The sequence below is a fragment of the Cebidichthys violaceus genome, unplaced genomic scaffold, assembly GCF_023349555.1.
Source record: "Cebidichthys violaceus isolate CVI_PGR_0920_01 unplaced genomic scaffold, fCebVio1.0.p SCAF_28, whole genome shotgun sequence".
Classification (NCBI taxonomy): domain Eukaryota; kingdom Metazoa; phylum Chordata; class Actinopteri; order Perciformes; family Stichaeidae; genus Cebidichthys; species Cebidichthys violaceus.
The window spans coordinates 4,114,619-4,128,468 of NW_027176461.1; the positions used below are offsets into that span (position 1 = coordinate 4,114,619).

The 13,850-nt window shown below is 45.4% G+C and overlaps 2 protein-coding genes across 3 annotated transcripts in view; both read right to left on the reverse strand.

Moving 5' to 3' along the window:
- The window catches only part of LOC137880239 (TOG array regulator of axonemal microtubules protein 1-like), a 3,484-nt gene extending 3,085 nt beyond the window's left edge, over positions 1–399 (reverse strand). Inside the window, exon 1 of the mRNA XM_068721469.1 lies at positions 365–399. Within this exon, the coding sequence (XP_068577570.1) occupies positions 365–399 (35 nt within the window). The remainder of the gene's footprint in view (positions 1–364) is intronic.
- Positions 10–13,259, reverse strand: LOC137880278 (TOG array regulator of axonemal microtubules protein 1-like). 2 transcript variants are annotated; one of them, XM_068721560.1, is made up of 23 exons: positions 12,999–13,259; positions 11,264–12,439; positions 9,501–9,567; positions 7,443–7,571; positions 6,983–7,246; positions 6,613–6,863; positions 6,273–6,496; positions 5,897–5,997; positions 5,624–5,788; positions 5,464–5,529; positions 4,974–5,143; positions 4,702–4,870; positions 4,219–4,455; positions 3,731–3,854; positions 3,488–3,593; positions 3,054–3,289; positions 2,762–2,920; positions 2,196–2,322; positions 1,990–2,105; positions 1,641–1,824; positions 1,292–1,511; positions 1,112–1,198; positions 10–1,006 (listed from the first exon to the last, which is right to left on the reverse strand). In XM_068721560.1, exons 2-23 carry the CDS (start codon positions 12,293–12,295, stop codon positions 753–755), a joined length of 4,488 nt encoding a protein of 1,495 aa, XP_068577661.1. In that variant the 5' UTR covers positions 12,296–12,439; positions 12,999–13,259; the 3' UTR covers positions 10–752. The 2 variants fall into 2 exon arrangements, with proteins under 2 accessions (XP_068577661.1, XP_068577659.1); XM_068721558.1 differs by having other exon boundaries at positions 4,702–4,873.
- Positions 13,260–13,850: the final 591 nt, after the last annotated feature.

Below are 13,850 nucleotides of genomic sequence, written 5' to 3' on the forward strand. Positions count from 1 at the left end.
TATCCTTAACAAAAATATAAACAATTTTGAGCCTGCCAGTAAATTTTGGTCATGCAAAAAAAAAAATAAAAAAAAAAGGTTACCAACTCAGCACATCATGAACAAGACTTTGAAACCATTACACAATAGATAAATTATAAACTGTACCATTATACAGCGTACGATTACAGAGTAAGCCAATACTGTGCAAATACACATTTGAGCTGTACAAAAGTATTTTGTACTATTTTTTGTTAATCTCAATTCACAAAAAAAACAACTACATAAAACATTTTGAAAATATCACATCACATTTGATGAAACAGCAAAAATATACACCCATCGGGTCCCTGTCTTCCTCGTCTTTTGTGCATTTCAATCTTACATTCCGCAATAGTGTCTGATTTGTCTACAGTACATGTTAAGATTATGAAGAAAAAAAAAAAAAAAAAGCAATGACAATCATAGGATGGTAAAATGTAAAACTCATGAAATCTATCATGATAATAAGCTACCTTTTCAAAGTGCAAAGAGAGCAGGTTGAATATGTGTAAGACCTGATGTCAGTATGTTACAACTGTCCATGCTTCTGTACCAGAGGGAATCTCACTGATATAAGATTAAGAGCTCCTACTTTTTGAAAGGACTTTCTCTTTATTGATACAAAAGTGCAGGCACTATAAGAAATGTAGAACATCTCTGTCTTCAAGTAAGGTCAGTGTTTAGAGTTCTTCTCTTCCAACATTGGGATGTGTTTGGATTCTGTTTTACCTTTAGGATAAGGTCCTCAGGACCTCATTTAAACCTTTATGGACATTGGCAGGCTGGGAGGCAGCACACTCGGTCAGACTGGGCCCCATCTGGGCGTAAAGGGCTTGGCACAGGCTGGCGGTAGCACCCCTCACGCTGCCGCCCCGCCCGTGAACGGTGCCACTGTGGGTGGAGGTGCCCAGGAGGTGCCACAGCAAGGGAAGCACTTTCTGCTCCACCATCTGGGGCTTGCGAGGGTAGAGCTCAGTCACAAGATCTGGGAACAGAAAGCGAGAAGAAGTGGTCAGAAACAAAAAAACAAACAATTTAAGAGCCAAGGCTGAAACTACTGCAGTATTCAGAATTATTAAAACATACATACCGGCAACCTTTCCGATAAGATCCACCTTTGCTTTGCCGTTTAAGAACTGAGCCTTGGTGCAGAAAGGCTGAAGAAGAAGTATGTTATCTGTCATGGAAACAAAGGAAATCATATAAAGACAGTTCTCCCATTAGACATAGCCTCTCAATTCACTTCTACCAGAAATATCAAGACGAGTACCAAGATTTAAAATAAGTGCATTAATAGCTCCAATAGCAGCAGAGTAGATGCCGTTGTTCTTGGAGTTGAGGTGATTGTCCATGATCGCTGGGACCAGGATGTTGACCACTTGGGACAGGTTGTCCTTTAACAAGTGGATGATTTTCTGTAGAGAATCGAGGGCGTGCAGGTTGACCTTGCTGTTGGACTCCTGCAGCCTGGCCTTGAACGCATCAAACAGCTGAAAGAAGGGAAACCGGAGGGAAAAGAACAAAAAGGTGTGAGAGAGAGAGACATTTTGGTGATAACTGACCATGACCAAGCACATGGCAAAGACAGGCTTTAAAAAGAAACAAATGCTAGCACTAACCGGGTATATACTATTGATGACCATGTTGGGGTTGTCCTGGCAGTCGGCCACGAGCTGGTCGATTCCCTTGATCCTCTCTCTGAAGTCCTTTGAACCCAGCAGACCTGAGATCTGCTTGATGTATTCGTTCTTGTCTGCAATACTCTGTGTCTGAGATCTGCAGCTGTAATGGCTATTAGACTCCCTGTAGATGATGCAAAGCACATCAAACGGTTTACTTTTACAAACCTGTGAGTAGGTGTGAATAACTTTCTATATGCATCGTACACTTTGTGTTTAGCTACAGCTTGGCTGAATTCAGTGTTGTACAGTGTACAGTGCTGCTGTACTGGTTTATGTTTGCACCCACCGGCTGGTCTGGTTGAGGGGCTCTCTGGTGAGAGAGGAGGCCCTGACTGTACCGCTGCCTGGGAGGGAGCGTCTACCCCTGGCCGACTGGGTTTCTTGGGGCATCTCACCAAGACCCTAAAAAAAAAAAACAATCTCCAGTTAAGATGACGGTGTGACCTTTTAGCTAAAGCACCATACATGTTATAAAAGAAGAAAAAGTTGTACCTTTGTCTTGAGAGTGAAGACGGTGTCCCTGACAGTCGGCAGGTCTTTGGCGGGGATATATTTCTCCAGGATCTTGTCAAAGTCAGGGTGGGAAGACAGGGACAGCAGCATTCGACGCCCAAAGTACCTGTGGGTGGAACCAGTTTGATAGTGTGAACCCAGACGCCTGAGTTTAGTTTTTAACAGTCTCTGTCTTGCGTAAATTCCGGCTTCTACGCTGCGATGTCATTGTTGGCCTTGCAGATGTCATGTCCATAAATCAGCTGTTAAGCAGGAAAGCTACTTTTGTTTTTAGATATCCATTTCAGTAATAGTCCTATTTACACACATGGGACAACACAATATTACAAATCTCACCAACAAACTATGGCATCGAAAATGAGTAAAATCATCTCCGATAAGAGTGTGAACATTAGGAGTTTGGATTGCATTACATTGTCCATTTCTCTGGTCGCTCGGTGGATGGCATGTGCCAACCAATGTCAAACAGTTTGTAAAATCAGGAAATATTCATGAATCTCCTAAAATCTGTGCTGGTGCATCCGGCAACAAAAACAAAAGTGTACCTGGCTTCCTGTGAGGAGTCTTGCGCGAGCTTGGTGACGGCAGGGAGGATTCTGTCGGTGAGATCTTTACCTCCAGACAGAAGGCGGGCAGCGCCAACCTTCTCGACCAGATTAGCCAGGTGCTGGGCGGCGCATCTTCTCACCACTGCATTGAGGTGACTATCAGAAGAAGGGGAAACCAATTCAGAAATCAAAAGATGAACAAGTGCGGTGAAACAGCACTTCACTCTGTGTGTGTGTGTGTGTGTGTGTGTGTGTGTGTGTGTGTGTGTGCAGAGAGACACACACTGACCCGAGTCCCCCAGAGAGTACAGCGTTGATGCCACGAGTCGGTGTGCAGTGCTGGACCATGCAGCCCAGTGCTGCCTCTACATCCTGCCTAATGAAGGCGTTACTCTCCCCGGCCTTCAGCAGTAACGCTTTAACCGTCCCCTCCAGCTCCTGGTCCATCGCCTTCTCAAGGTGGGTGTACAGGTCGCCCAGCGTGCATACCGCGACCCTGGAGACACTTGACCGCAGGTTCTTCACCTGAATGACATGGACATTATTAATACCTAACGGGGAAACGGGGTCATTCCAGCATTCCTGGCAGTCCGTTACTAAGACACTGAGAAATGAGCTGGAAAATAAAGATGTCAAAACATAAATCAGGAGCAAAGCGGTTCAAGTTCAGATGGAGTAAAAAGTAAAAATGATGTGGGAGTGTTATACAACAAGTTATACTACCTCTTGAATGAGAAACAGGCAGACATCATGCAGCCTGCCCTGGAGTGTGTCTGAGTGGTAGTGAGCCAGACTGCGCAGGAGAGTCAGACCCTCGATCTTCTTCTCCCTGAAGATAAAAAAAGAAAAGAAAAAAAGAACAACCTCTATTGAACCCCTGGATTTGAGTTGTCAGTATGATGGATCAAAACTATTGTCCTAGGAAGCAGTGCATCTGAGATACCGCAACATGCAAGTGTTTCTCACCAGTCCTCGGAGTTCAGCAGGGTAAAGCTCTGCGTCAGAGCCAGGTCGGGCTTGGAAAACGAACACAGCTCCGGCGGCTCCGAGAGATTTTTCTTGTGACCCACAGCACCAGGGGACAGCTCATCTAAAACGGCCCGTCAGACACCAAACAACACACAGATTTGGTCTCACGTTACATCTCTATCAGTCTGAAAACGAGCGGTGCGTGTGGGCGGCGGTGCATTAACAGCAGGTTGTCAAAACAAAGCATTTTGGCACATTACCCAAAAAGCAAGCATCTTATTCACCCATGCTCCGATGTCTCTGACAGCCTAATTAATGTTTCAACATTTCCTATTAACAAAGACCTGTTGAAGCTCTGGTTCATCTATTTATAATGCGGTGGAATATTGCTAAGTTGAAAGCCAGTGTCGGACCCACTGAGAGAGGACACATAGCAACATTATACAGCTACACAGTGACATTTTTGGTTGTTTAAAACTACTAACCTGAGCTGTGGGACAGCGATGGTCGGGTTCTGTTGAGGCTAGGGGCCCTCCTCAGACGGGACAGGTTTCTGGGGTTCGGGGGCACTGTGGGGGGGCTCGGCTGGTGGGGTGGGGTGAAGCACTTGATGGGGCTTTGGGCTCCTGGTTGTCCGACGGGACTGGTGGGGCTGATGGGAGGCTCATCAGAGAGAAGGTCTGCTTTGGTGGAAGCCAGTGTGCTGCCGTTGCGATGCAGATCTACATCAGAAATAAATCAGTTCAAGCCTCCGGTTGCAAACGTTATGAACTGCATATATGGATGATTTCATTGCTTTAAAAAGGATACAATGAAATACATCACAGCAAAATCCAATGCAAACGTTTTATTATGGCAACAAAAATGATACAAAATTATTACCAAAGTAGAAAGAATCAGAAAATAATGAAATATACATTTCAGCAAAAATAAAAACATTAGGTTGAGGTTTCCAAATCTTCTCTTGCCTTTGATGATTAATGCTCTATTCTCCTCTGTGGGTGAGTCAGACAGCATCTGTCTAACGCGTTGGCGGATCTGGTCTCGTGTATGGTCCACTGGACTGCACTGCCCCTCTTGCTGATCCAGACACTGCAGCCTCGTCTTGTCCCGGCTAAACCTTGCGTTCTTCCCCCTCTGCTGTACGTGCAGCGGTAGAAAACACACCAGGTGGGGGTTTAGTAACTGGAAACTTTGTATGCTGCGCTACGATTTAGCTGCTGGACAAAGTGTGACTAACCTTAACCTCCTCTGGACGTGGGCTGTCATCACTGTCTAGGTGACAGCCGGACGCGGCGTAGCTGTAGATGCCTGCTGGGGGATCGGTGGGGGGTTCGGTCACAGAATCACCCTGCTCAAGTGACGAGGCAGCTCCCGGACGGCCGGAGGACACTGCGGTGCCAAACATGCCTAGGAAGCATGAGGGGGTTGTTTGCAGAGAACTTAAATGTGTAATAGGACTGGTGGACATTAAACCTTCTCAACTGCTAGAAGAATCCGTAATGAGATGTATTGAAACTTAGAATTTTATAACGGTGGCAGTTTGTGATTATGAGATGTCCACTGAAAACGTGACTGGCTATGCTTCAACGTAACTCGACGACGGGGCTTAGGGAGGCATGACCGTTGCCTTTCAATCGTTTGTAGAACACCAGGACAATATGACAAACGGAATATTGGACAATTGAATGATAACTTATGGGTACAAATCCAGATCTAGAGAAACTGACCTCTTCCAACGACTCCTTCAGTCATGTCCGTGGCAGGCGAGTTCCTGCTGCTGTGGCTCTGAGATCCTAAGAATCAAAGTAGAGGATGAGTGATTAATTATCTAAGCAATCAAATAGCATTACCAGGTAAATACAGGTGAAAAATCTCAGTTTGACTGACCTTTGACAGGCTTCAGAGCTCTAACTGATTCACGGAAGGCTGGTTTGACCAGCGGACTGGACGGTCCTGTGTCCTCCTCCTCGGTTTTGATTATACCGTTGGAGTAAGCGACTCTCTGCCCAACAACACCCACGTCGGACGATAGATCGCTTCTCTGTGACAATCCTTGAAAAAAAAAAGACAAAAAAAAAAAGACAAAAAAAAAAGAAGCTTAACTAAGATAAAGTAAATGATAACATAGTTTGGGCAAAACCGTACTATCCCTTTTGTTACCTTGAAGGCTGCTGAAGTCCGTGGACACAGAAGACCTCAGTTTTGCAGAAGGCACTCTCGCAATGCAAGGTTTCATTCCTGGAGCAGCAGAGTTTCCGGGACTGTTGACGGACGTGACAAGTGAGAAATACACTTGTTACACACTGTCAAACACCACCAGATGGGTACTTACGTCCTGACATACTGTAATTATACACCATGTTTGTGTTTACATAGGACATGCATACATACATCTCCAACACGATACAACATACTGTGTGTTTTCCCCATAATATTGCTATTGATCTAATCGGATCATCTAGTCTACCGGAGGAACCTGTGGTGTGAGCATAACTGTTACATCACAAGCATTAACAGCAGAATGCAGAGCCCTTACCTGGTTCTGATGCCATTGAAGCTGGAGTTGGCGACTGAGCTCAGACTGGACAGACCGCTCTCACTGGCTGAGCTGGTAAGCATTGGAGAGGTGTGCGACGGCGAGTCCAGACCCAGGTCCAGCCTCACAGCTGAGTCGGGGCTGTCTGGATCTGAACTGCTGAGGCTCACCTTGGCCCTCTTCTTGGCAGCACTGTTGCGCAATGAGCGCAGGGAGTTCAGCATCTGTGAGCGCCACACAAATTGGCACATATGAGCACGGAGAAGCAAATAATTAAAAGGAGCCAAACTTCAACCCCCCTGGAGCAGCAGCGTGTGTTTCTTTAAGTGTGTTTGCTGACCTCCTGCATGTCCAGAGGATCATCCTCTTGGGTTTGAGGGTCCCTCTCTAGCTGTTGATTCTGAGGGCTGCCTGGAGCATTGGACCTCTGGCCGTTATGGGACTGGACCTGCTCTGCTGGTGGGACAACTGGCGAGATAGATAGGGTTGCCCTGGTGCTGCTCAGAGCCCGGCGGAAAGACGAAGTGGAAGAAGAACTCACAAGGGAGGCACGAAGAGGCCGGGGAGAGCATCTGCTGGAGAGATGGTCTCCTGAAGGGGGTAGAACACGGAGGATAAAAGAGCATGGAGGATTAAAGAAAAGATACAAAGAAGCCACAATCATCCGAAAGCTCACATGTCAACTTAGGTCTTTTTTTTAATTAAATTACCCTTTGCTGTGCTTGTCGTGTCTCTCCATGGACTGGTGTCTCGTTGGTGAGGGGTGTTCTCTCTCTTGTTGGGCCATGTGTTGGACATAGAGAGGGAGGAGTCAGCATGGCGGCGGGACAGTGTCGGAGTAAGCATGCCTCCTGGGAGGGAGGCCAGTGGGTAGGAGGGCAGCAGGAAGGATCCGGGTGTGGTGGGGTTCGAGGGGAGGGAGAACGTGCGCTCAACACTGGGGTTCCTCGAGAGTATGCGTCCCTTGGGTGCCGCTGTGAGACAGAGCAGTCACATGTCAGGGACCATGAAATAACACGGTGGAAATACGGTTCACGACTGTCTGGATGTTGAAAACTTTCCATTTAAAAAGGACTCAAGTGCTTTGTTATCCTGATTTTCTTCTTTCCATAAGTATGCAAGTATGTTTTTTTTTTTACAAGCTGTCATTTTGAGGCGATGACTCCTTACCAACATCTGGGTCGGAGAAGTTGGTGGTTTTAAAGATGTCAGGGTCCAAGTTGAGGCTTCCACTTCTTCTGAGGCGTACAGGGGACTCCCTCCTTCTGGAGGATTGGGGCTTCTGAGGCGGTGCAGAACCTAGATGGAAAGTATATTTATATATATGTTTCACACTATAAACCTAACAGGGTTGCACAATACTCAAATAACCTACGTGACAGTAACAACCGCTCTGTAAACCAATGCTTTTAAAGTGTGTGGTACAAAGGGGGCTACAACTATCGTAATTCCAGTTACTAGGCAGGGATACACTCATGTATGTTCTGTAATTTAGTTGTACGATATACTATGATTGGGGGATTATTTCCGCTTCATTACTCCAATAGCTTCATGATGACTAATATTACTATTTCTGTGTTAGATTACATTATATATGAGTCAGAGTAATTTCACCTCCTTCCTGTTGTTGCTCTATAAAAAGGGACAGTTCTGAGTGTAACAGTAACGGTGTAAAGTGCAGAGAAGAGATGTGAACCCAGACACACTGAAGCTCTGAAGCTGGGGGTGTTGCTGTCTTGCTGTGTTGGTGTTGACTCACAGTTCAGTCACTGAAGAACGCTGGCTATCAAGAATTCAGGGCTGCATTACAGATCCCATTTTGAACACATATATAATGACAATCGAGAACAAAACTGCAGTCTATCTCAATGCTGAATTCACAGTGTGAACTTGATCTGGTGGCGTCATGGAGAAGAATTTAGCATTGTTGAAAAATGCTTCTGGTGGTCAGTTCTACTCTTTCCAGGGTCTTCTAAAAACCTTATTTAATACACAATTTAATGTCCGTGTCAAATCCGACAAAATGAATAAACGTTCCTGAACTTTTGGCTGAAATGTTTCTTCTTGAACGGGCCTTAAGATCAGATCTCCACTGAATATTGAAGGAATTAAAGAGACTAGATTGATGATTAGATTGTTTGCTGAGACGAGACACATTCAACAAGAATGAGAACAGACTGTTCGGGAACACAGAGACTAGGTGGAGGAGGTCACACACACACACACACACACACACACACACACACACACAGACAGACATTTACACAGCAACGTTACACAAGATGGAAACATTTAGCAAAGCACCAAATTGAAGCAGAGATCTTCATTTAAGGATTCCACAAGCGTGTGTCCAGATTACATCAAACACAGAAGCAGCATTGGAATGAGTCTATGCTTTTCCTCTCATAGAGATCCTATAGAATCGGTCAATCCCTCAACGCTGGGCTTTATTTTACTGCTTTTGCCAAACTGAGCGGTAGGTCAAATGGAACTTAACAGCACAAACAAGCCGTTCTAAACCTACGACACTGTGCTCCAGTTACAGCAGCGGCACCGCCACACGATTGCTCGGCTTGATTACCTCGAGCGGTCGGCTAATTACAAGAGCTTCCTGCCCCTGATAAACACCCAACGTATAAATCCCATGTAGTAGGGCTTACTTTTTACACACCCCCCCCCCCCAAGTGACATTTAGGGGTGAATCATGCTCACACAATAACCCTGCCTCACACTGCGACATTCTCTGACACTGTTTACGGAGAGTACGAGGGTACGAGTGGATCAGTGGAGAGCATACTGAGTATCTGACCATGTGGACATTTTAGGGTAAAATGATGAGAGTTTGATGACAATTTTCGGACAGGATTCAGGCTACAGTTCAGAAGACTAAACAGTCGGTGTGTGTCACGGCCTCTACTGGTATGCTGTGAGACCGGTGTGACACTTATCTGCCTCGCAACTGTGCTCATTTCAGGACTTTTGGTGACATGTGGCACGGTGACTCCTCTGACTCAGCATGCTAATCCAATTCAAGGCAGCTCTAAATTGAGTTTGGCTGAAGTGGACAATGACAAGTTATTGTGTATCTCACACACACACACACACACACACACACACACACACACACACACACACACACACACACACACACACACACACACACACACACACACACACACACACACACACACGTGTGTAATAACGAGAGAAGAGACTATTGGCACTTACAGAAGCTGGGTATGTAGTTCTCTTGACTCCGCTTCTTGGACGGGGGGAGGAAATCCTTACCGGCCACCTATTAGAGGGCAGAATTTTTTTTATTTTAATAGCAACAATAGAGGATGAAGTTCAAATGACTAATGTAAAACAATACTTAAACAAACAGGACTCCGAGTGTAATTCCATCCACTGGCCTGAACAAAGGGATGCAGCATGTATGCTCCAGCTCAGACAAGAGACGCTGGCATTTGCGAGGATCTCCTGCTACTGTAAACGGACTTAAATTAATATACACAAAGTTAAAAATAACTAAAGATATTTCTACATAAATAAGAGAGAGAGAGAGAGACTTCAACCTGATCAGCACTCACTGTGGAGCACTTGGTGTGATTGCAATCAACACTAGAGCAGTAAAAAAAAAAAAAAAAAAAGCCACGTTTTTTTTCCTTTCTCACATGCATAACACCGTGATATATCCAATTATGTGTCTCACCCCCTTCAGTAAGTGTGCTGTGTGGTAATGGGGTTGCTGGGAAACAGACACCGCTGTAAACAGAAGGTTTGTTTTTCCAAACGAAGGCTCTTATTTCTCTGGATAATAGTTTCCAGAACAAAATATTGTCAATCAATAAACTCATGAAACCAAGTCATTCATCTCAACAAATGGACATTATTAGAGTAGGGCGGATAGTGGCTCAGTTTAACAAATCATTCCAATTTGCGAGCTAATAAAATCCGACGTGGTACGTATTCCACGTCGGTTCAAGAACACGGCTTCTTCTCCAGACACTGGATGCTCATCTGGGCAGCAACAGTGACCACTCACCCACCAGGAATAGCGTCAGTGATCCTGGACTGCGGTCAGATTTTACCGATCTACTCTTACCACCGTTGAATGAATTAAGAGACATCTATTCAACAACACAATTCAGCCTATTGTTACCCCGCCAATACAGATTAATTTCAAGTAATTCAAAAAACTGAAAATCTCATCAAGCATTATGAACCGTGAAACAATATGAAATCAAATGCACAAGCAGACGTTGATTGAAGAGGATGCTGCAGAGCTCTATGACATAAGAGATGTGCAACATATAACCATCTCTCTGCTGCACATCATCCATACTGCACCATGAGAGATATAACTATATTTAGGCCCCCCCACCCCACCCTACCCACCCAAACGCTCTCTGAGGAAAGTGACACCTCTAAGATTTCGGTTTGGCTGGGTGCCTTGGGGTGTGACTCAGCTTGTTTAAACAACTAGTGTGCATTTCTGACAGTAAACAAACAAGACGATGAATATAATCTTACTGAGGTTCAGATTCATCGTTCCTCCGTGAACCGAGCGAGACTAAAGGGAGGCAGAAAAAGGCAAGCGCTGGAAAAATACCCACTTCTTTCATGCTCTTCGACGACTGATTGGGAGCAAATCAACAGAGTTCCTGGTCACTGAGATGCTCTGTGATTTCATAACGGATGTGAAAAGCACTCTGGTGCTCCTAAAGACTGGTCAAGCAGCTAACAAATGACTGATTAAGCCTTAATTGCATTGGATCACAAGGAGTATTTTTAGGAAAAAAAAAAGAAGGTGAATGCTGCTTGTTGAGTCAACAGCCGCTTCATTAGTGTCAATCAATGGTAACTAAAAGGACAACATTTCCATCTGTTCTCTGGGTATATTAATCTACAATATACCAGCTGTAAGCTGTCCTATTTTAATGTTCCCAGATGGTTTAATTATCACAAGAGATAGTGATGATGGATCCCACCTTTTCCGAGCACTTTGTATTCAGCGCACCGCATTGCTGGTCGTTCTCAGTGGATGAGAAGCTCGACATCTCCCAGGGTAGTTTGTTCTTCCCTTTCCCCGCGCTGACGATCCTCCTCTGAAGCGGAAGGTCGTCAGTGAGGGAGCCCAGGCTGCCGTAGCCATACAGCCGGTCGCCGTCTGGTTCGGTTCTGTGGCTCCTGGCGCTGCTTACCCGCCCTCCGTTCATCACCCAATCCAGATCGGCTCCAGAGCCGTGCTGCAGGGAGCACCGGTGTGCCGGTTTGGGGGCCACCAAGCCGTACTCCACTACCCCCTCTGAGGAGAGCTTGGGAAGGACGTGCCTTGCTCGTCTGGCCTGCACGGCTGCCATAAGACCCTCGGCGTCCTCGTTGAGTTCGACCATGTCCACAGCTTTCATTAGAGGCTGCTTTTTCCCCGCGTCAAGGCAATAGTCAAACACAGCGAAGAGCTCGAGGGCGGCGTGGCGGACCTTCCTTTTGCTGTCTGCCAGGTACGGGGCCACCTCAAAACAGAGCTTGGGGATGTTGAAATCTTTTCTCGGATGAGTGAGCATAGCTGCCATGACGATGTTAAGGACATCTTCCCGAACCCTCGAATTCTTGTGTTTCAAGTTGCCAGTGACAAGATCCAACACTTGTTGTGGCGCAAGAGTTTTCATCAACTGTCGAAACACGTTCATGTATTCATTTCTGGTGACGGTGTGAGTGTCCCCGAGCGCCTTCAGAGCCACTAAGACGATCTGTTTGAAATATCTGTCTACACCCGTGTCTAGCTTCTGAATCAGTAGGTTTAAAACTTGTAATGTGCCGTACAACACTTTGAAATTACTGTCGTCCAGGAGCCGAGGGAGAAAATGGATGAACTCCTCAATACTGCCAGAAGGGACTGATTTCATGTCCACTTCTGAGAGGATGTGCTTGAGCTCTTCCACCCCATTCGTGCGGTTTTGGTAATTCTTCAGGTCCAGAAGCAACGCCTGTAACTCATGGGAGATCAACCCAGGTATCATTATGGACGGTCTTACGGTCGTGGTCAAATTTGAGAATCCAAATGGGCGAAAACACTCCTGTGAGGACAACGGTATCCGTCCTCTTTACTTCGTGATTTCATCCTGAGTGGTTTGTGATGGAAACCCACTCGCCTGTTCATCAAGCTGTGAATGCAAAACAGGAAGAAAATGAGCAGGACTACACACACATGACTGAATTCCCATTTGCTCAGAAGTAAATGGAAAGTCTTTTGTAATAATGTCTGCAAACATGTGCCACGTAACTGTACATTTAACCGACGGAGTGTCTTATCGCTCCTCGACTTCACGATCGATCATCGATGAACTGACGCTTCGTTAGATCAGATGTTAAGACTACAGCCATTAGACACAACCACTTGTGGCTGTCGAGCACGGTACCGTTAGTTATCGGCAGGTTTATATAACATTTACTGCTGCATTACGTTACATTATGCCCTGCTGTTGTAACATGAGTTAGTGTGATGCGTGTCGATCCCGGGAGCCACTTATACGAGACTGAGTAATGCCATCAACGGGTTTATCAGCCCCGGACTAAGTTACCGTTAATGCTGGTGAGCTACAGAGGGACTTAGCGTTAGCTATCGTTACGGTGCTAAGCTAACTGGCTACTCCGCTCACTGTCTCCGCGGTTGGTGCAGGCTGACTGGGCTAGCAAAGTTAGAAAAACAGATAGAAAGCAAACCTTGAATTTCCCCTGGCGCTCCTCCGTGACGCTCTTTGAGACTATTTATTAATGTTACGTTGTCCCAGTGTCCGTGTCATGCTGCGGCAGCTACAGCTCTATAAGTGCAGACATCTTCCCTGCTTGTTTCAGCTGCTGTCTTGAGTGTTGAATGTGTGAAAGCTACAGAGGTATTCCTGTAGAGAGGAGCCCACACACACACACGCTCTCACACACACACATGCATACACGCACACACACCGAGGAAGCAAAATGGCGAATACATGTCGCAAACTGAGCGCTTCCATGGTGACGCGAGTTTCCAGGCTCCTCCAGGCGGTCCATCATCACCACGGCGCTGTGTACACATGATGAATGAAAGATATAACATAACATACATGTCCTTCACGTTGGTTTGTGTACTTGTATGTAGTTTTTAACTCCGCATTGTGTAGGAATACAACATAAATATAACTTAACATGTTTGTTTCTGTGTGTTTTATTATGAAAAGTATATTTTATCAAATACATTTTGGTCTATAATATAGCCATCTACACGTCCTCGGTTTTTATAGGAAAAACAAACATTGACCACTGTCCATTAGAATAATGACTTACAAATTGCCACCCAGGCTTGTGTGGGACACAAATGAGCTTCTCGTTTGCTGCAGAATATAGTTATTTATGCTAAAAATCTTTACATTCTTTGTTTTTAATTACTTTAAAATTATGCAACTTTATACACAATATTTCAGAGGCAAATATACTTTTTACTCTACATTTTATAAAGCACAACTCATGTGGAGAAGTGATTGTTGTATAATAAGACAAATACAGCAAATTCTAACCAATGCTGCTGATGTTAATGTGTTC